At 52.6% G+C, this 21290-nt stretch overlaps 1 protein-coding gene across 1 annotated transcript in view; it reads left to right on the forward strand.

The window, feature by feature from the left end:
- The window catches only part of DRAXIN (dorsal inhibitory axon guidance protein), a 32481-nt gene that overhangs the window by 4658 nt on the left and 6533 nt on the right, over positions 1-21290 (forward strand). The window contains exons 2-6 of the mRNA XM_036925161.2: positions 14691-15151; positions 17525-17715; positions 18959-19070; positions 19477-19566; positions 20555-20644. Coding sequence (XP_036781056.2) covers positions 14701-15151; positions 17525-17715; positions 18959-19070; positions 19477-19566; positions 20555-20644 — 934 coding nt within the window. The 5' untranslated portion in view covers positions 14691-14700. The remainder of the gene's footprint in view (positions 1-14690; positions 15152-17524; positions 17716-18958; positions 19071-19476; positions 19567-20554; positions 20645-21290) is intronic.

The raw sequence follows: 21290 nt of genomic DNA on the forward strand, positions 1-21290 counted from the left end.
GAGTGGGCCATAGGATACTTGTAAGCAGGGGATTGGCTGCATAGCAGGGATGGCGCAGCGAGTTACATTCTGATTGGCATATGATAATGGGGAAGGAGGGGGAGAAGAGTATCTCTTGGCGCGCGCGGGCTTTCTTGTTGGCGCGCGCGGGCTCGCAGCTAATCTCCAGGAAGTGAAGCAGGAACCTCATGAACTGTGGCCATCTTGTTGTCTTTGTGTGGCTCCCAACATCTCCTCCCTTTCTATTTATTTCAGAAAGGTGGGCCTTAATCGAGTGAGGGAATAGAGGCCTGGCTCCTCCAGTAAGGTAACATCTTGCGAATGTCTACCTATATGCTCTCGGTATCTTTTAGGGAGGAGAGGCAGAGCTGAAAGCCAAATTGCTAGCTGATATTAAGGCTTTATGTACATATGGATACCAACCTCTATGCAAACCAGGCATATTCTCAGGGAGGACCAGAGAGGTTCTAGGAAGAACCCTCCCTTGCGGTACTTTGTCTCGCACTCATCTCGATGCCCATACCCTCACAGTTAGGGGTATGCTTGGTTCTGGCCGACCAGCATATGGGCCACATTAATTACGGTGCCAGAATCGATGGTACCATGGTTGAGGCGCCTGTAAAGTTGAGAACTGGAGGCCGGGAGCATTGGTTGGTTCGGTGTCGGATCCTTCATCACAGGCTGTAAGTCTGTGATAATGAACAGCAACTGCTGGCTTGACGAGCTGGTCAACCTGCTCTCGAATAAAGGCTGTTAGTTTTCTTAAGGCCCAAGGGCCAAAAGACACTAAAAGGAGGAGTCCTGCTAAGGGTCCAAGGATGGTGGGGATCAGAGTTGTGAGCCATGGGGACTTAGTGAACCAGGACTCAAAGGGACTTTGGCTAGCTTCTCGCTCTCTCTTTCTCTGGTCTAGCCTTTCTCTAAGCTTTGACATTGAATCTCTTATTATTCCGGAGTGGTCTGCATAAAAACAGCATTCTTCTCTTAAAGCTGCACACAGTCCTCCATCTTTTAGGAGCAGTAGATCTAGCCCCCGTCTATTCTGCAAGACGACTTCAGAAAGGGAAGTCAGAGATTCTTCAAGTTTGGTAATAGATTGTTCTATGGTTTTTAGATCGTCGTCAATGGCGGTTCTCAGCCCTTCATAGTTTTGGTTCCCCTGGATGATGGCAGCTGTCCCTGTTCCTACTCCTGCTGCAATTCCTACTCCCACTAATGTGGCTAGGGTCAACGAGACTAATTCTCTCTTGTACCTATTTTTAGGGTCGAACTCAGTGACAAATGAGGGATCATCATGATATATAAGCCTCGGCACTAGTTGAACCATAACACAGAAATCATGGGAGAAATTGAAAACAGAGGTGGAAACACACGGCGTTAGTCCAGTGTTACAAGCCCACCATCCTTGACGGGGAGGGACTAGATATCTAGATTCACTCGAGGTAACTATGGGTATGGTGTTATTACACAGACTCTTATGGGTTGAGGGAATTGTTCCTAAACATGTAGCTTTTCCAGTTACCTCAGTCAGGGTTAACTTCTGCATGCCCCAGCCACAGGCTTCGTGGCTGGTCGTATTGTTAAAATTGCCCAACAATCCTAGTCCTTCATAGTAAGGAGGTGAAGAGGAAAAGCATAGCTAACAGGATTTGGTAGTATTTGGGTTGGTGGTATTTAGAACTCGGAAAGCTCCTTCAAGGAGGTTGAGAAGGCGCTGTCCGGTGCTAGGAAGGAAGGTGGGTCGGTTAAGAGTGGAGGCGAAGGAAGGGGTGGCAGCGTCTGCAGGTGGGGCTAGGGTTGGCGCGGGTGGGGCTGGGAGACGCGGCTGGTCTCGCAAGACAGTGTTGGGTCCTACTGGGACAGCCGGAAGAGGCTCTACTCTAAGCTTGAGTATAAACAAGACTCCATCGTCATAACGTTCTTTGTACAGTCTTAGTCCCCATGTGGCCCCCGTTGTCCAAATAGTACTCCGTTTCCCAGGATTGGTGAATTCGATACGCAACGGGTGACACCATGTATTGCACGTGCCATCGTTGCCCCAATTTGGGTTCCCTTGGTTCTTTGTTTTTGGGTGGGTGTAATTAGCAGTGACTTTAATAAGGTCCCATGAGGAGGAGGGCCGCCAGTAGGTGTCACCTGAGGTCTCACAACCCCAGCTTGCACAGAAAAAGTCCGCTCTTCCTCCACACTTATAGTTAAGGGCTTGGCTGCGATGGTAGCCAGGGCAGACGTAGAAAGTGAGGGTCTTTAACCTGCTCCTCCTGCCGAGCTCTCCGCATCCTCCCCAAGGGTCTAATCCTAGTCTCCCAGGGGGTGACGGGGAGGAGGGGGGTTTTTGGAAGTCTGTGTGCCCTTCCAAATCCCAATTGGCTGGAGCACCTATTGCTAATTTGCACAGGTCGGGGTACAGGTCTGGCCACCAGGAATAGGGGTGTGCTATTTTTGACACACTCCAAACTACGTTCCCTGTCCCACTGATCACCTCCCAGGTCAAGTTGTGAGACTGCTGTGGGCTGGAACATCTGCCTGGGGGAAGGGAGCACAGTACCAGTACAATGGCACACAGTTCGAAGGCGATCATCTTAGGGGCGTTCTGCTGATCTTAAGCCGGAGAGGGTTCTTGGTGGATCGGGCTCTCCACGCGGGATGATCGTCAGTTGTTTCGGTTGGGACAACAGGTTTCACATGAGATGCGTGGATCTACTTCCTGCCTTCTGAAATTAAACAGAAAGGGAAGGCTTCTCAGGGGTTAACATGCCCTGGACTAGAGTTATTGTTTTTGCTTTTATTTGTGTCTAGAAGTTTAATGAGCCTATCTGGGAGCCATCGGGCATTTTGTGCCTTAGCATCATATATGCAAGCATGTCCTTTCCCCCATATGAGCACAGGGTCAGGCCCGTGCCATGTGTTGGTCATCGGATCTCTCCACATAGCCTGTGCATAATTATCTGCCGTGGAGGGATGCCAAAGGCGATCAGCAGCGGTTTTACCCGCGGAGTCATAAGTAAGGAAATTAAGAACAAACAATGCATGATTTAGGAGTGTCTTTGCATTACCTGTTTTCGGATAGAGTACTTCTCCCCCCGACTGAAGTTTGAATAACATGTTTTTAAGGGTTAAGTGGGCTCTTTCAACAATGCCTTGGCCTTGGGGATTATAGGGGATTCCTGTTATGTGCTTAATACTTAACTGCGCACAGAACTGTTTAAAGCTAGAGCTGGTGTATCCAGGCCCATTGTCAGTTTTTAAGATTTTAGGTGGTGGTAGATATGCCAGGCATGAGAGAACATGGGTAATAACATTTTTAGTTGCCTCTCCCGTTTGCAAGGATGCACATAGGAAACCACTACATGTGTCAATAGACACATGGATATATTTTAATTTACCAAAGGGAGGGTAATGAGTGACATCCATTTGCCATATCTCTCCTGGAACCAACCCCCGGGGGTTGATTCCATTATGAGGCTCTGGGAGGAGAGTTAGACATCCTTGACATTGCCGAACTATTTGGCGGGCCTGTTCTCGGGTGATTGAAAATTTGAGTCTAAGAGTATGAGCATTGAGATGATGTAGTTCATGGGCCCGTTGGGCTGCAGCCAAGGGTGAGTCTGACGTGACAGAGGCTACTAATTGAGTCGCCAGATCAACTCTGTCATTGCCTTTGGCAAGCGGCCCTGGAAGGCCAGTGTGAGCGCGTATGTGCCCGATGAAAAAAGGGGCATCGCGGTTTAGAATTAATTTTTGCAATTTTGCGAATAGGGGGGAAGCATTTGTAGAAGGACGTATATAAGGCACTGTCTCTAATAGGGGAACAGAGGTTGCTACATAGGCACTGTCAGTGTAAAGGTTAAAGGGGGCATCTATTAAAAGCTCAAAAACTTTGATTATTGCAGTTAGTTCAACAAGTTGTGCAGAAGAGAGGTCTGTCTGTATTCGAGTAACTTGCCCATTAATACTGAAAGCGGCTATACCGGAGGAGGACCCATCAGAGAACACTATCACGGCCCCAGCAATTGGCGTGGTTTTAGTCCTTTTGGGAAAGACAACCGGGGTCTTTTGAAGGAACTGGACTAATCTGTCTGCAGGGTAATGATTATCTATTGTCCCATGGAAGGAGGTGCAGCTAATTGCCCAATCATCATCATGTTGAATAAGCCATTGTAATTGAGATGTATTGTATGGGAGGGTTATAACTTCAGGGTCTCTCCCAAACAACTTGAGAGCTGCCTCTCGGCCTAAACGTAAAAGGGCAGCAACTAATTGAGGATAGGTAGCTAAGACTCTAGGGGGGGAGGCTGGCAAATGAACCCAAAATAGTGGATGGTTTTGCCAAAGGACTCCTGTAGGGGAGAAGGGGGTAGGGAAAATGAGCAGCCACAAACTTAGATGTGGAGAGAAGTAGCTAATGGTCTGTTCAGAAATAGCCTGCTCTACAATGGTTAATGCCCTTTGTGCTTCTGATGAAAGCGAGCGGGGGGGAGGAAGGATCAGGGTCTCCACGTAGGACATCAAACAAGGGCTTTAACTCTCCGGTGGTCAGCTTTAAATAAGGCCTGAGCCAGTTGATGTCTCCTAGCAGACGCTGAAAATCATTAAGAGTGTTTAAGGAGCTTCTCTTTAACTGAATTTTTTGAGTGAGGATTTTATTAGAAAATAATTCAAAGCCTAAAAATAGTTGGGGGGGGTGGACCTGGACTTTTTCTGGGGAAATTTGTAGTCCTCGATCTCGGAGGGCAGTGACTAGCTGTTGACTGGCCGCATAGAGCTGTTGCTGGTCAGGACCGGCAAGAAGAATATCATCCATATAATGGATAATATACAAAGTGGGGAAGAGCAACCTAAAGGGGTCTATAGTCTGGGCTACAAACTTTTGGCAAAGAGTAGGGCTGTTGGCCATTCCTTGTGGGAGAACTCTCCACTGAAACCGGGGAGAAGGCCCTACACAATTGGTAATGGGTATACTAAAGGCAAAACGTTTGCAATCATCAGGATGCAAAGGTATGGAGAAAAAACAGTCTTTTAGATCAATTACTAATTTGACATACCCTTTAGGGATGGCTATTGGAGAGGGAATTCCCGGTTGTAATGCGCCCATAGAGACCATAGTCTTATTAACCGCCCTGAGGTCTTGTAGGAGCCTCCACTTGCCTGATTTCTTTTGGATTACAAAGATTGGGGTGTTCCAAGGGGATGTAGAAGGTTCAATATGTCCAGCAGCCAGCTGTTCCTGCACTAACTCTATGGCTGCATTTAATTTTGTAGTGGTAAGGGGCCATTGATCGATCCAGACAGGAACATCACTTTTCCAAGTAATCTTGTCTGCCTGGAGTGCAGGAGGAGCAACGGCCCTTACGAAAAATGTTTTTCAAACCCTAAACCTGAGCGGTCTATCTTAGGCGTGGCCAGTATCGGGTTGGGATCTCCCTGTTTTAGTTTGCCCAACCCCTGACCAGGGAGGTAACCCTGTGAAAGCATCTGCTGTGTTACAACTTCATTAGGGCTACACATGATGACCTTCATTTGAGAGAGGATATCTCTTCCCCAAAGATTTACCGGCAACCCAGGAACTACGAAGGGTTGAATGAATCCGGTATTTCCTTCTTCATCTTCCCAGTTTAATAACTGTGAGCTCTGTAAGGTGTTTCTTGACTGCCCAATTCCTTGTAGATGGGTCAAGGAAGCGTGTAAGGGCCAGCTGGAGGGCCATGAAGCCTGAGATATGACCGTAGAGTCGGCCCCCGAATCTAAAATTCCTTCAAATACTTTTCCTTGGATCTTAAGTTTAAGAGTGGGGCGTTCTTTAGTAATAGCTTGGATCCAATATAAGTCTGAAGAACCTGGGGTAGAGGAGCCTCGCTGCTTATGAATAGCAGGGTGAGATGTACTTAAAGGGAGGGGGAGCGCCTGCGCAAGGCGCTGACCTTTCATAATGCTGACAGGGCACTGGGGGGCACTAGCAAGAATTTTTATTTCTCCAGTATAGTCATTGTCAACTAAGGAAGGGTGGACAATAAGGCCGTTTATTGTGGTGGAAGCTCGCCCTAAAATTAGAAAATAAGTATCTTTGGGAGGTGGGCCATAAATTCCTGTGGAAATAATTGTAATTCCCTCCTCAGGCGTTAATATTGTTGAGGAGGAGGCACAGAGGTCAAGTCCTGCACTCCCGGGTGTGGCCCGATAGAGGGCGGGAGTGCTACAGCTAGGCTGTTCCCCGAGGCCGGCTGAAATGGAATTGGCTGGGGGGCCCGGGGCTGGCCCCTCAGCTCGTTTCCCTGAAAAGGGGGGGGTGAAAGGATTTGTGGTACTGTAAAAAGGATTTGTTGGATTGTTACGGCACTCTTTGGCCCAGTGCCGCCCCTTATGGCAGCGAGGGCAAATACCGGGGACTGACCCAACTCTAGGAGGAGGAGCTGTGGTAGGGCATTGGCGAGCGAAATGGCCTGGCTGTCCACATTTAAAGCAGTTACGCATAGGCGGTGCGCCCTTGGGGAAGGAAGGAGGATAAGAAGCCGGGGGAGTTTGAACAGCGGCACCTACAGCTAAAAGGGCTTGGACTTTGGATGTAAAAGGATCGACATCTCTACACATTCTCAGCATTTCATCAAGAGTTTTGTCTCGAGTCTTACCGCGGAGGACGGCTCGACATGCCGAATTGGCGTTTTCATAGGCTAGCTGTTTTACAATCTTATCATTGGCAGCCGCGGAACCAAGGGTCCTTTCGGCGGCCTCTAACAGTCTGCTAACAAATTCGCTATAGTCTTCTTGCGAGCTTTGAGTGATCTTAGTTAGAGGAGTGTTAGCAGTCCCGGAAGCAGGGAGTGATATCCAAGGGGAAGGCGCTGCTGCCTGGTTTCAGAGATATATCTGCCCTGTCCCGTAAGCTTATCAAAAGTCCAGGACGCTGTTGGGGAATGAGGGTCTTTTACATTGGCAGCAGCGATGGTCTGACAACGGTCAGCAAAATCTGCCTTCCAAGTTAAAAACTGACCACGGGTAAGCACAGCCTGGACTATACGCAGCCATTCACCTGGGAGTAAATGTCCTCCTCGAGACAGCGAATCAAGAACAGAAAGGGTAAAAGGGGCATTGGGGCCATAAGCTTTAACGGCCGCGTTCAGCTCTTTTAAGCTTTTGAAATGGATTTTGTGAAATTCTCTAGGGCCATCGGCAGGCTCGGCCGGCTCTGGCTCAGCCTGCTCCTCTCCCTCACTTTCTATTTCCTGAGCAGCAGGGGCGTCTTCGCCGTCGCTTTCAAGATCGCCCTCCTCCGGGCTATGTGTTGTGGAGGTGGGGCCAGAGCGGGCGGAGGCCCGGGTAAGAACAGGAAAGAGCAGTTTTTTAGGTTGTTTTTTAGGTTTTGTGGCTGTAAGCGGTTTCTTAGAGAGGCCCTTTTGCGAATATAATGCGGGACGAACTGGTTGGGAGACAACTAATTTTTGGAGATGGCAAGTTATTCTTTGTTCTACTATCTGTGCTATTAGGTCTTCAGTGCTGGTAGGGGGGCCAACAGGACCGGGAGCCGGAGGGGGTAGCGGAGGGGCCGACGGGGGCAAAAAGGCCGGGGCGCAAACATTGGGAGGCTGAATAGAGGGAGTGTAAGAGGCTCTTTTCAAAACTGGGGGTGTGTAAGAAGGGGGGTTAAGCGACGGGGCGGCAAGGGGCCAATCTGGGTTGTGATACTTGGCCGCTTCGTCTTCTAGTTCAGCTGCGTCTCCCGGATCTAAAGGCTCGCCATTTTGGCTCTTAGTCACGACTGGAAAAACCTTTTGTGTATCGACAAAGTCCGAATCTCGAGGGAGAGGCGGATAAATGCAACATTTGGGAGGGGTATCATGGAGGGCACCGAGCAAAGATGGTGTCGGGCTAGGGGAGGGGGATTTAGCCGATTTTGGGGCAGGGGGATCACTCGAAAGAGACGATTTTGAGGCCGCCCGAGATAGGGGGCGGAGGCAATATTCTGCTACTGACAAGAGTTGACGTTTATCAGGGTCAGTATTTTCAACAATATCTCTGATAAGACCCCAATAGGAAAATACTGAAACAGGAACAGAGTCAGGGCCGTTTTTGATAAGGTAATCATTTAAATCTCTACCTACTTTCTGCCATTTTTTAGGATGAATTTCGGGGCCATTAATGATAAACCACGGACAGACTTCATCAACAAAAATAAAAAACTTTACCAAGTCTTTCTTTTTAACTCGAACTCCTCTCTCCCTAAGTGAACTTTTTAGGTCTCTTATGAAGACCGCTTCTTTACTTAATTTAGTTCCCATTTTCTTGTAAGGCGGCCGGTACTCACCAGGGACGACGGCTTCCGTGAGCGGCGAAAGGCGTCTCCTATTATTTCATTAGTAAGGGGTCTGCAGACGATCTCTTTCTCGGGGGTCCGCCTGCGAAAGATCCGCACTTCGAGCCCCACGTTGGGCGCCACTTGTCCCGTCCAGCGGGACCTAGTTATTTGTGGAGACGAAGGGGATCTGACCTGGAAGAAAATGGGGGCGAGAGAAGAGCGAAGGCAAGACAGTATTCTGATCAAGCCTTCAAATTTTATTGTAAGACGGGGGTAGATATACACCAGTGTTCAGGGGCAGAGTGGGCCATAGGATACTTGTAAGCAGGGGATTGGCTGCATAGCAGGGATGGCGCAGCGAGTTACATTCTGATTGGCATATGATAATGGGGAAGGAGGGGGAGAAGAGTATCTCTTGGCGCGCGCGGGCTTTCTTGTTGGCGCGCGCGGGCTCGCAGCTAATCTCCAGGAAGTGAAGCAGGAACCTCATGAACTGTGGCCATCTTGTTGTCTTTGTGTGGCTCCCAACACCGCACAGAGGGGCTCAGAAAGCGGGGACCACCCGATGCCACGCTCCCTGGAAGTCTCCACTGCAAAGAAGCCCCTGGTGCTCCGCAGGTTGAGAGGCAGAGCTCTCTGCACAAGGCTGGGTCGACACAAAAGCTTGTGGAGGGTCACCCCCAGTTACAAAGGAGGACACGGCAAGGCAGGGCTCCTCCAGAAGCGAGTGAGGGGAGGGGTTGGCCCTGGAATGGGGTTGCTATGATCACATATTGTGTTTTGTTTCATGTTTAAGGTATTCTCTGAATTTATGCTGCCTTGGTACATGTTCCTAGTCCCTGGAGGTTCATTCCAGACCCTGGAGGATGTTATTTGTCATCTGTCCCCACAGGGGACTGTCAGTTGGACAGACAGGCAGATGGAGGAATCTTGTCACTTTGGATCATAAACTCCCAGGCCCCCCTTGGCAGACAGAGACCACCTGACGCAATGACCCCATGGTTTTCTTCCCCTTTTCCCGCACTCCAATTTGTGTGAGCAGTGCTAACCATTTCCCATGAAATCTTATCCATGATCCCAATACGTGAAACCAGTAAAGACAGTGTTTTAGGAGCAATGGAGCATGCCCCCCCCACACCAGTTATCCTTGCTCCGAATCAAAATTTTCTCCATCTTAGCAGACACAACTTCAAGCCCTGCTTGCTGTCAGACTCTCTTCAGCCTCTTCTACACAGAGATGCTGTGCAACCACTCGTATGCCCCCAATTTACAATGCTGCCTTATTGTAAAGTATAATCAATGAGGAAAAAAAGAAGCTGTCCCGAACTATAAAAAATAATGCAATGGATGTCAGGTGCACTTGTCAATATGAGACTGAGCCTCTAACTGGCTTTGTCATTCATGTCCAGAAAATCCTGGAGCATGTAAATAAATAGCTGCAATGGCAACAGGTCTTCTACTTTTAAACTCCTTACCTTGCATCCCCGGAACACTTTTCACTGACCCAGGAGAAGCCCAAGTTACGATGAGGCTGTACCTGTGTCACATTTGGGTAGAGAACGTATACACTTGAGAGTCTTTTGTTTTTACTACAGTTTTCAAAATAGTTTAAAATATATTTTTAAAAAGCAAGGTTAGAATCCACTACTTAGAGCACCCTTGAAACATCTCTGCCAAATACGGTGGCTCAGATGTGTCACTTTCACATGAGGAGGGGACTCAGAATTGGGGCGGGGCGGGGGCGGGAGGGTTGGTGGTCGATGGACCAAGCTCTCCCAGTGGGTGGTTGTCTGGCTCACAGGACTGAGCTCCACAAGCCTTCAGCTCCCTCAGAGCCTTACTGATATCCTGGCCCAGGATTCCAGTCAATCGGACCCTCCTTAGCCAGCCCTACCCCCATCTCCACTCCCACCCCTGCTGTCCCCCAACCCTCCATGTAGTGGGTGAGCTGATCAGCAAGGCAGGAATACAGGCTTTACAGCTATTCTGGGCCACCCTGTGGCAGCCCAGTTCCACAGCTGTCTGCCAGGCAGCTGGCTAGTCTCCTGGCTTCCAAATGCAAGGCTGTTAGGGTGGGGAGGAGGCTCAGGAATCAAAGCAGGCTTCCGACTGAATTAATTGCCTTCATTTGCATGTGACACTCCTATCCTGCAGCCTCCTGGATGGAGACAGCTCCCAGCTCAACTCTCCCGCACATGTAGAGACCGGATAAGGGCAGGAATAAGCCCCATGTCAGTTTCCTCTTCAAAGCTGCAGATGCCGGGTGCCCCCTCCTGGGCCTGACTGCATTCACAGCAATGACAGGAGATTATGTGGAGGAGGCAGGTGATGAGCCGGGATGAAGCTCGGTGCTCCGGCAGTGGCTTGCAAGGGCTGTCCCATGTCCACTGGGCACAAAGAGAACCTGGGCCTTCAGGGGGAGCTTTGCCACTTACCAGTCCTGTCATCTGGATTTGTGGCTTTCCTTCCCAGAGCCCTGGTCTTCTCATTTTAAAAATGTGGAAAATGACCTGGTGCACAGGCAGTTGAAAGGATGTAGTGAGAAATGGACAAAATCAGCCTGTGAGAGCCTGGGCTTCACAGCTGTTCAAGGAGCAGCAGTTGTTATTATTACGGTTGCTTTTGTTTTGTTTTGCTTTTAATGAGTCATTATTAGATCTCAGTTGGAAGAGGGACATCTCTGGGTTGCGGATGGTCCTGACGTCCCTCAACAACTCTTATCCAGAGCAACTCCAGGCTGTTGATTGTCACAATCTGGGGGTGGGAGGAGACCTGACCCAGGCCCAGAAGGGCAGGCTTAGTAGTGAGCAAGCCACAGGCAGAACCATCCAAGGCTGGCGGGGATGGGGGAGGTGGGCACCTGCCACCCCTTTTCGCCTGGATGCTTGGTGCTTTGTGAGTCAACCTCCAACTGGCTTCCAGAGTGACAGAAATGGATTAGACCCCTTCATCACTGTGGATTCTTGGCACGACTTCTGTAGCAGCCCACATTTCCTGAGTGGCGCTTTGCCAGGCTGGCATCTTGGCTGCTGGGCTGTGCCAACATCCTCATACAAATCCTGTGGGCTTGGAGAGAGCGCCATGCCGTCATCAGGACAAAGTGGTGCCAGGACCCCAGCCTCGCTCCAGCTCCCTCCCTCCCTCTCTCTCTTCTAGACACCCTGAGAATTGATCTATGATCCTCTGCTCAGGGGTGAGTTCAATTGTGTTCAATCCACTTCCATCCCAATCTGTGTTATCAGTGCCTATCATATGCAGGGTCCCATAGATTTGATAGGAAGGGAAAGTGGGACAGAGCCCGCCATATCCTAGGCAGGATGATCCTGTTTAGTCAGGACTTTAAAAAAGGTTGATTGTCCCAGCACAAAATGGCATGTATGGTCTTCAAGTGCTGGGCAGAGCTGTGCCAGGACACAGAGCAGGGCACACACCCGACTGGGGATGGAGCAGGGCTTCCTGGAGGAGAGGACACTGGGGATGGGTCCCAAGGATGTGTAGATTTGGAGAGAGAGAGGTGGGGGTAGAGAGCAGATGTTCCAGGCAGAGGGAACAGCCTAAGGAAACCAGAGACAGGGAAGATGGGTGTGTTTGGAGCCCAGGGAATAGTCTCTGTTGGCTGTGAAGGGGAGGAAAGTACCTGCAAAGCTGCGTTGGAGCCACATTATGCAAGGTCTTGAGTGCAGAGTGAGGCGTGTGTGGTTAAATGGGAAGGCAATAGGGAGGGGCCAAGGTCAGCTTGAGCAGTGAGGGTCCCGATCAGCGATCATCGTAACTGGCAGCAGGACAGGCTGGGTCTGGGGGCAGGACAGTGCTGTTAAGGCCTGGGGAGAGGGATGCCCCCCAAGGGTCATCAGCAGTGCTCACTGAAATCCCCTCCTCCCCGCCTCAGGCTGACTGTGTGTGTGATTTGTGGGGAAAGAAGAGCAGGAAGAAACAAAGATAGCTCTGAAGTTGGAGTTCTTGGGTACAGGGAACAGCCATTGGCAGGGTCTTACAAACAGGACTTCTAGGAGAGAGACAGATGGCAGTGTGGGTGGGTCATGATGCATGGGGGCACGGGGATGGGCTTCATCTCCTGGCTTTGCAGGGAGGGAGCTTCTCTGAGTCCAGCGCCCAGACTGGTCACTGAGCTTAGAGTCTGGCTCTGAGAATCATTAACCTACATTGAGTCAAGCAAGCAAGCAGCCTGTTCCGTGCCTGTGGGCCCGCCCACCACCCATCCCTCTGCCGAGCCTCATCTGGCCTCCTCCCACACTTTTTGGGTGCCCGTCTCATTACTGTCTACCCCCAACATGGAGGGGGTAGCAATGCCGCTCACTGGCCAATGTCCCAAAGGTTCCCTGTTGATGGGGGTGCTCTGTGGGCTTCTCCCGGGCTCCCGCTGTCTCTGCAGGACAGAATGGCAGGGATAGCATCCAACACAGACTCAGGGCCTTTCTTCAGCAGCATGGAAAGCAGAGGGTGAAGCTGGCAAATGACAGCATCTGCCTCAGGCCTAGAAACAGGGCTGGAGGGTCCCTGGGAGCAGAACAATGCTTGACTGACAAGCCTTTCAAATGGGCGGCTCCTCCCGCCCACTGCCTCAGGAGTTGGGGAACGCAGCCCCCAGAGCTCTCGTTATGGAAAGGCTGGAGGTAATGCTGACAGGGCACAGTCCCCTTGTCACCGGAGAGATGGACAGGAAAGCTGGCCAGGGCTGCAGAGTTTATAATCTTCAGAATGGAAGGATGGGGAGTAAAATGGGGTTGCCACAACAGGCCTATCCCCGTGGCCCCCACAGCTCAGCGAGGCTCAGCCGGGATCCTGGGGGGCTCCTACGGTTGGAGATGAGACAGGGAGTGATGAGACAGCCTCTGTCTCTCAGTGCATGGTTCCGGGAAGAGAAGGGCCTAGAGCAGTGGAGGCCAGGGCCAGGCTCCCAGGGCACCAGGACACTCCAGGGCCAGGCGAGTGAAGGAAGGGCTGGGTAAAGGGCAGCCAAGGTGGACCAGGAGGGAGGAGCTATTTACTTCCCTTCAGTCCCCGACCCCTCCAAGTGGGTCAGCCTGGTCACGCTCCAGCCACCCTGTCCCTTTTGCCCTCTCTGCCCATTCAAGGGCGGCTCACTCAGGGTTGGCTTGAGGCGAACCTGGCATGGGACAGCCAGGGCAGGGGCCCCAGAACAGAGAGGGCTGGAGGGAGAGATGCTAGGAGGCATACTGGCCCACCGCTGTTTCCTTAGCCCTGGCAATTCCGTGGCCATAAATCACAAGGAAATGGTTGTGTAAGCACCTTTGCAAGCCTAAGGAACCCTCAGGAGGCCCGGAAGACCATAAAAATCCAATCAGCCTGGCTAATGTGGTGCCGAGCCTGTCTGGGTGCAGTGAGACTGGTTGGAGGGGCGGCTGTGGGGGTGGGGCCACAAGCGGTGCTCTCCAAAGTTCATAGACATCCCAGTACCCTGCAGCCGCAGGCTTCCTGAGCCTTAGCTCTGACATACTCTAGAGCATCCAGGGGTTGGCCTCTTCCTTCCACGTGGGGACACAGCCGCAGGTCCCCTGAGGAGGCACCACTTCTGGTGGGGACAGGAGGCCTATCCCTAGGGTAGGTCAGGGTCAGCCCACCCGAGCTGCGGGAGTCAGTCAAGCCTCCAACGTTCCAGAGCACCAGCAGAGTCAGGGCCGTGTCAGAACCCGCCAGACCTCAGAGGGGAGACGGCAGGGCCGGAGCCGGGCAGCTGTGGGTTGGGGGCAGGGGGCATGGTCAGAGCCCGGGTACAGCAGTTACATAAGTGCCACTTACTAGGGATGTGACTGAGCCTCCCTGAGCCTTAATTTCTGCTTCACAAAATAATAGCAGCCCCTTCAGAGAGTTGTTGAAAGGACTAAGTGATACAAATCCACGTAAAGTGCCCAACACGGCTCCTGCCCAAAGCTTGTCGTCCAGGAGGCCGTTTCTTTTGTTTGAATTTCAGCTTCCAGTCACGCCTCAGGGACGACAGGCCTATTTCTGAGCTTGGAAGTTCTCAGCTCTTTCCAGGGGACTTGGCAAAAGGCAGAAGTTGGTGTAGAGAAAGGAATTCTAGATCAGTCTGGAACCCGGCTGCTGCTTAAATTATTTAACCCAGGGTTCTCAGCCTTGGCACTGTGGCCTTTCCGGGCCCAAGAGTCTGTTTTGGGGACTGTCCTCTGCCCTGTAGGGTGTTTCGCAGCAGCCCTGGCCTGCCCCCATGACAGTCAGTAGTACTGAGTAGTTTTGACAACCAAAAATGTCTCCAGGCATTGCCAGTTGTCCCCTGGGGCAAAGTCCGTACCCATTGAGAAATGCGGGGCTATAATAATGGGAGTGAGGGGACATGGAGGACGGGGACCGGGGCGGGAGGCCTGCCCAGCTACGCTCTCACAGTGCTGTTTTCTTGCAGGGAAGAGCCCATGGCTGGGCCCCCCACCCGCACTGTCCCCATGCTGTTCCTGGCCCTCCTGGTGCTCCTGGAACTGAGCCCAGCAGTCTCCCTGGGACCCGGAACCCCTGTTGGGAACCTCCCTGAGAATCACATCAGCCTCCCAGGCCCAGCACTGTGGACGCCTCAAGCCAGCCACCACCGCCAGCGGGGCCCGGGCAAGAAGGAATGGGGCCCAGGCATGCCTGGCCGGGCCCAGGGTGGGGCCATGGTCACCGCCACCAGGCAGACCTCTAGGCTGCCAGGGACAAGGGAGCTGCTGCCTGGGCAGAGTCCTGCAGGCCTGCTGCAGGACAAGGACCTGTTCCTGGGGCTGGCACTGCCCTACCCTGAGAAGGAGAACCATTCACCCTGGTCGGAAAGGGTCAAGAAACGCGGCAGGGAGCACAAGAGACGCAGGGAGAGATCGAAACTACACAGAGGTAGCTGGAACTCTCTGAGGGGGTCGGGTCCTGCAGTGGAACAGTGGGGGACAGGTTGAGGATCAGAACCAAATGGCCAAGGGGACTCCAGGGGCAGGAGGGGCAGTCTGGGAGGGAGGTGGCATGAGGTCCCTGGGAGGACATCCAGAGGCCCCGAATGGGACAGGGAGTGGACACCCAGAGGTGGGGAGGGGCCTTACTAAAATCAGAGGGATCTGGCAAGGGAAGGAGGCTGGGAGAGTCCTTGGGGTGAAGCACGGGAGGAGGAGAGAGATATGTGGCAATGGAAGCTCAGTCTTATCAATGGATGATGCTGTAAGTCAGGAAGTTCTGCCTAGGGTCTGGCTTAAATCCATGCTACTGTAAGTCCTGAGTAGAGATGGAGCCGTTCGGTGCCCCCTGAGCTCACCACCGAAGCAAAGAGCAGGAGTTAAGGGCTTAGGCTCTGAAGCGAGATCTGCCCAAGCCCTAGTCCCGGCTCCACCACTTATTAGCTGCACAGCCCTGAATGAGTCACCTTTTTGGGCCTCAGTTTCTCCCTCTGCAAAATGAGGATAAAGGCCCTATGTATCCTCGTTGTAAACTCAGAGATGATGTGTAGAATGTTCAGAACAGATCGCTGCAAGTGTCAGGGGCGACACGCAGTAGCTGGTCCTCCTCAATTCTGTTTGCTCTTGGTGCAGAGTCGGTGTCCTCTGACCTAACACAGGTGAGCCAAGGAGAGGTGACATATCCTCACCCCTCCTGCCTCTGCCCCGTGTGTCTCGTGGGGTGCACCCCAGCAGCCCTCCTCACCTTCCTGAAGTTTCCTCCAAATTCCGATGTCCCCGTCAGTGCCGAGTGGCGCCACCTGCTGGCCCTCGCTCCCCAGCCTTGCCCAGCAGTCTGAACAAACACGTCCCGCAGCTCCCCCCAGATGGCTCCTCCCAGTCTCAACTGGTCCCACGCCCACACAGGCAGCAGGCAACCCCGGCTTACAAGTCTCTTCATAGGACAAGACTGCCTCTCAGGGCAGACCAAGTGCCACAAGCCTGGGGCAGAGGATTTGCGGGCGGAGGGGGATGGCCTTAGCTCCCCTCGTACAAACATCTGGGCTTGCCTCCCTGCCAGGCCCACTGAGACCCCCCCAGTGGGCAGAACACAGTTTTCGGACCCAGCTTAGACTCTCAGCCCCTTACTCCTGGAGGTCGTGTGTCAGGCTGGAGAGGGGATGCTGGCACCCTTGAGGACAAGCCAGAGGGCACACATGGGGTGTCACTCATACCAGCTCAGCTCCAGCCCCGTCCCCAGGGGGCCAACAGGACCCTCCTAGTTGCACTGGTGTGCTAGGTGAGGGAAGGTGGGGAGAATGGCGGTCTGGAGGTGACCAGCTGTGAAGCCTCAGGCTGACTGGGCCTCAGGTTCCTTGTCTGTAAAATGAATGGAATAGGTTCAATTGACCTTCAGTCTCCTTTCTACTCCCTGAGGCTCATTTCTGGAGAATAGGGTGACCCCAACTGACCGAACCAACCTTAACGTCAGATCCCGCCTGAGAAAAGAAGCAAGGACGAGCCCAGGCCCTCCAGCTTCTCTTAAAGCCCCTTTGTTCCTGACCACCCCAAGCCCCGCACACTCTCCCCTCACACTCACCCACCCCATGCCCATGAGTCTCAGAAGGTGGCATCCGAGGTTAAAGCATCGACTTTGCACTCAGGTGGACCTGGGTTCAAATCCAAGCTCTGTATTCACTACCCATGTGCCATTGGGCAAATTGCCTAACCTCTCTGTGCTGCAGTTTCCTCCCCTGCAGATGAAGCTGAAGGAGCACCCACCTCCTAAGAGCTCCTCTAACGATCAGATGAAATCATGCTCGCAAGCAGGACCCGGCATACAACGGGGTCCAGGCACACAGCAGGTGCTCAGTAACCAGGGTGATGATTATCACCACAGGAAGCACCTGCTTGTAAGCAGTGGGCCCAGTTCTTGACTTTCAGCCTCCTCAAAGCCTTCTCCCCATTGCAATGCCTCTCAGCCCCATCATGCTGCTCCCCTACTTAAACTTCACCTCCTCCAGGAAGCCAGGTTAATCCTACCAGTTCCCATTTGTTGCACTTACATCTCTGGCTGCACCCAGCCACTTGGACTTATTTTAGAGAGAATCCTTGGGCTGTCTCCTCAGCATCACTGCAAGTTCATTTGAGATATGCCCTCTCCCCTCCCATACCGTCTCCATTTCCACCTCCCCAGGAGAGGGGCAGCAGGGATACTGGCTGACCAATGGTTTGTCACATGATCCCTGCCACCCCCTTGTTTGCAGCAGGAAATGTGGGTTTCGCTGTGGTCCCATAAGAGGTGGTAAGGAGATGAACTCCTGTTTCTCGCTCCATGTCTCAGGCCGAGCATTAGTCCGAGGTCCCAGCTCCCTGATGAAGAAGGCAGAGCTCTCTGAAGACCAGATACCAGACACCACGATGGAGGAATCTTCCACCAGCCTGGCCCCCACCATCCTCTACCTAACCACCTTTGAGGCAGCACCTGCCACAGAAGAGACCTTGATCCTGCCTGTCACATCCTTGTGGCCCCAGGTAAGGTGTCCCTCAGAATGACCTCGGAGCTGCAAAGGTCCTTGACACCATATTGTACAAGCCCCTTTTAATACATGTACTGAAACTGAGGTACAGGATCAGGAGGGAGTTGGTTAAGGCTGCTGGAGCTAGATGGAAACCAGGTGCTCTGACACCTGTCCAGCCCAGCTGCAGCCTGGTGGGTTGAAGGGCTGCCACTGTCCAGGGGAAAGTGGTCCTGGGGGCTCACTCCAGAGACAGCCAAGGAAGCAAGTGCCAGACACTGGTCCCTGCATCAAGAAAAGCAAGGCCCTTGGGGAAGGATTTTATACATACTGAAAAGTACAGAGAATAATAACAATTTTATAAACCATGCCCCCATGACCCAGACTCAACAAACATTAGTTAACACTTTGACCTATCTGCTTCAGATCTTTAAACAAGATATATGGAGAAAGAGCAAATGAGAAATTGTGGCAATATGCTAATGATTGGTGATTCTCGATGGAGGGCATGTAGGAGTTGCTTGCATCCTTCTTGCAATTAACAAGACGTGCATCATTCTTGCACCTGTTTTATGACTTTGAAATTTTTTCAAAATAAAACCATTTTTAAAAAAATGACCAATAAAATATATATGTAGAAGAAATAGAAAGCATTTTTTTTTTGCAGATCTTTCTCATTCTCTTTTTGGGTCTTGCACCCCCTTGACCTACAGACCATCCCTGAGAGATACATGGTTACCCATGCTGTCACAGGCTCCTGGAGCCCATGCACTGAGAACCCAGCCCTAGAAGATGCCATTATTGCCCATGTCCTACAGTATGCAGATCCCACCCAAGACCGCCTGGGCTGCGAGTGGAAATGAGCCTTGCCCTGAATGGTGCCAGGGATCGCTAACAACTCCTGCAGGGGAGAGAAGGAGCCGGAAAGGGAGCAGCTAGGCTTTGCCCACCTCCCTCCATGTGCATGTAGAAACCCTGACCAGGCACCCTGCCTCCCCAGCCTCTCCTCAGAGGGCCTGGAAAATACCTCCCCTGTCTGCCTCCGTTGCCTGTGGGCACCACCCCTTTGGGTGGAGGCTGCACAGTGAAGAAACTGCTCAAGAGGCTGCCAGAGCAGGAGCCTTGTTCGGTTGTCTCCAGGTCCTCGGGCTGGGATTCCCAATGAGCTGGCCTCTGGGGAGACCCTCCTTTGCCCTCAGGAGGGGCCCCCCATTCCTGTTGAGAGCTCCAGGTTCCCTCCTCTCCACCTGCTTCTCCAGGCTCAGCCCCGGCCTGATGGGGAGGTGATGCCCACGCTGGACATGGCCTTGTTCGACTGGACAGATTATGAAGACTTAAAACCTGAGGTCTGGCCCTCTGCAAAGAAGAAAGGTATGACCACCTACCCTGTCACCCCCATGCCTGGGCTCCCTCCCCTCCCCTCCCATCTGTTGGGGAGGGAGCCCCCCGGTGAGTCAGCCTGACCTACAGGTGTCCAAAGTGGGTGGACACGGAGTCTACACTGGGACTCACACCCAAAGTGCAAATGCTGCTATCAAGTGCTTATCACACGCCAAAAGTTTCCGTGGATCAATTCATGTGACCCCGAAAAACCTGTTGGGTCTGTACTGCTATTGGCCCCATTTTAGAAAAGAGAAGACCGAGGCAGAGAGAGGCAGAGTCTTGTGCAAACCACACTGCGGGCGTGGCAGCGTGAACGCTCTGACACCAACATCCAGTGTTGGATCTCTCTGCTCTGCTGGCCTTGGCTTCTGATGACAGCTCTTCTTGTTCCCAGAGAAACACGGGGGCAAACTCTCCACTGACGGTAATGAAACATCACCCACGGAAGGGGAGCCGTGCGACCACCACCAGGACTGCCTGCCAGGTACCGAGCCTGCACCCATGCTCAAGGCACTAGGCTGGGTGCTGGGGAGCCTGTGTGGGGGTGGCAGTGGGGTGAGCAGGGCCTGCAGGTCCATGACCCTTGAGGGATGGTAAATAGCCAACACAGTTACCACTTTCCTGAGAGCTGCTGCCATACTTTATTTTTATCATCCACTAGTGACCCATGCTGGGCAGAACTGGCCGGGCCCTGGGACACCCTGCCCCCACCCCACCAGTCACTGACTGGGCCACTTGGGAACAGAGGGACATCAGCCCAAGTGGCCCTTGAAGGTGCCAACAGCTGGAAGCTCTCAGCTCACTCCTGTCCTTGCTGCTGGACGGCAAGGATGGGAAATCCAAATGGCACACCTCCATAGCACCACACTTGTTGACTCATTGACCAGAATATTCTACAAAACAGCAACGGAAACAGCAATTTGGCATTGTATATGCCAGGCCACCAGCTCCCTGGCAGGCTGTTTCCTTTCCAAATCATTGCATTCACCCTGAGCAGAAAGAAAAGACTTGAGTTTGGGCCAAATGGACAGTCACTGTGAAAGCTGGCTCTTTGGTGGATGGGGCCGAGCCCAGGGCTGCCTTGGGCGATCAGCTGCTTCCCTAGGGCTTCAGTTTCCCCATCTGTCAAAAAGGATAGTGGCGTCAATGGCCCCTGAGGCCCCTCCCAGCTCTGAGATGATCCCACCCACTCAGTCCGGGAGGTGATCCCACACCATCTTCGCTCCCCCCACGATCAATCAAATTGCCATCTGGGGCAGCTGGGGTCTCTGCCCCCTGCCCCCTGGGGGGCCTCAGCCATACATCCATGTTTGGTGGTCCCGGCTGGGAGCCCCTCACACCAGATGGCCAACCCTGCCAGGACACAGCCCTGCCACAGGGATGATGGATCTCCTGTCCAGTGGGACCGTGTGCCTGGCGGTGGGTTGGGCCCGCTCAGCTTGGCTGACCACACGAGTTTGCTGTGTTGGCAGGAACCTGCTGCGACCTTCGGGAGCATCTCTGCACGCCCCACAACCGAGGCCTGAACAACAAATGCTTTGATGACTGCATGTGTGTGGAAGGTGAGCCCAGACTTCTCAGGGGAGGGGTTCCCCTGCGCTCAGAGAACCAGGAAACCTCCCTTTCTCCTGGAAGCTGGTTCTGCACTAGGTAGGGGGCGAGACTTCCTGCAGAGGGTGTGCTGAGGGGCCCATGGCAAAGCAGGGGGTGGGAGAATCCCGTGGGAGCCGAAAACGTGAGCAGGAACAGCTTTGCTCGGTGCCTTCCCAATCTGTGAACTCATTTAGTTTTGATTCCTGGCGTCATCTCTCAGATTTGCTTTTCTCACCCCTTGAAATGCAAGCTGGCAGGATCTCCTATGATCTGGCGGCTGGAGAAGGAGAGGAGAGAAGCCTATCTCTTCAAATAAGATCAAATCTGAGAAGGCTGGTGCTTTCACACCAGGATTCTATCAGAGGGGAGGCATTCCCAAAGGGGTGGGGGCTGGGGTTCCCAGCGCTGTCCCAGGGAAGGGTGAACTTGGCTGGCGGCCTCTTTAACTCCTCTGAGCTCTCAGCCAGGGCAGAATGTCCCCTGCTGCCCAGGTGTGCCCCAGTGTGCAGGGCTCTGTGCTAAGCACTTTACTCATCCTCTCTCCTGTAATCTTCCTAACCATTCCAGGAAGGGAGCTATTATAATCCCCATTTTACACATAAGCACACTGAGGCC

The sequence above is a fragment of the Manis pentadactyla genome, chromosome 4 (assembly GCF_030020395.1).
Source record: "Manis pentadactyla isolate mManPen7 chromosome 4, mManPen7.hap1, whole genome shotgun sequence".
Classification (NCBI taxonomy): Eukaryota; Metazoa; Chordata; class Mammalia; order Pholidota; family Manidae; genus Manis; species Manis pentadactyla.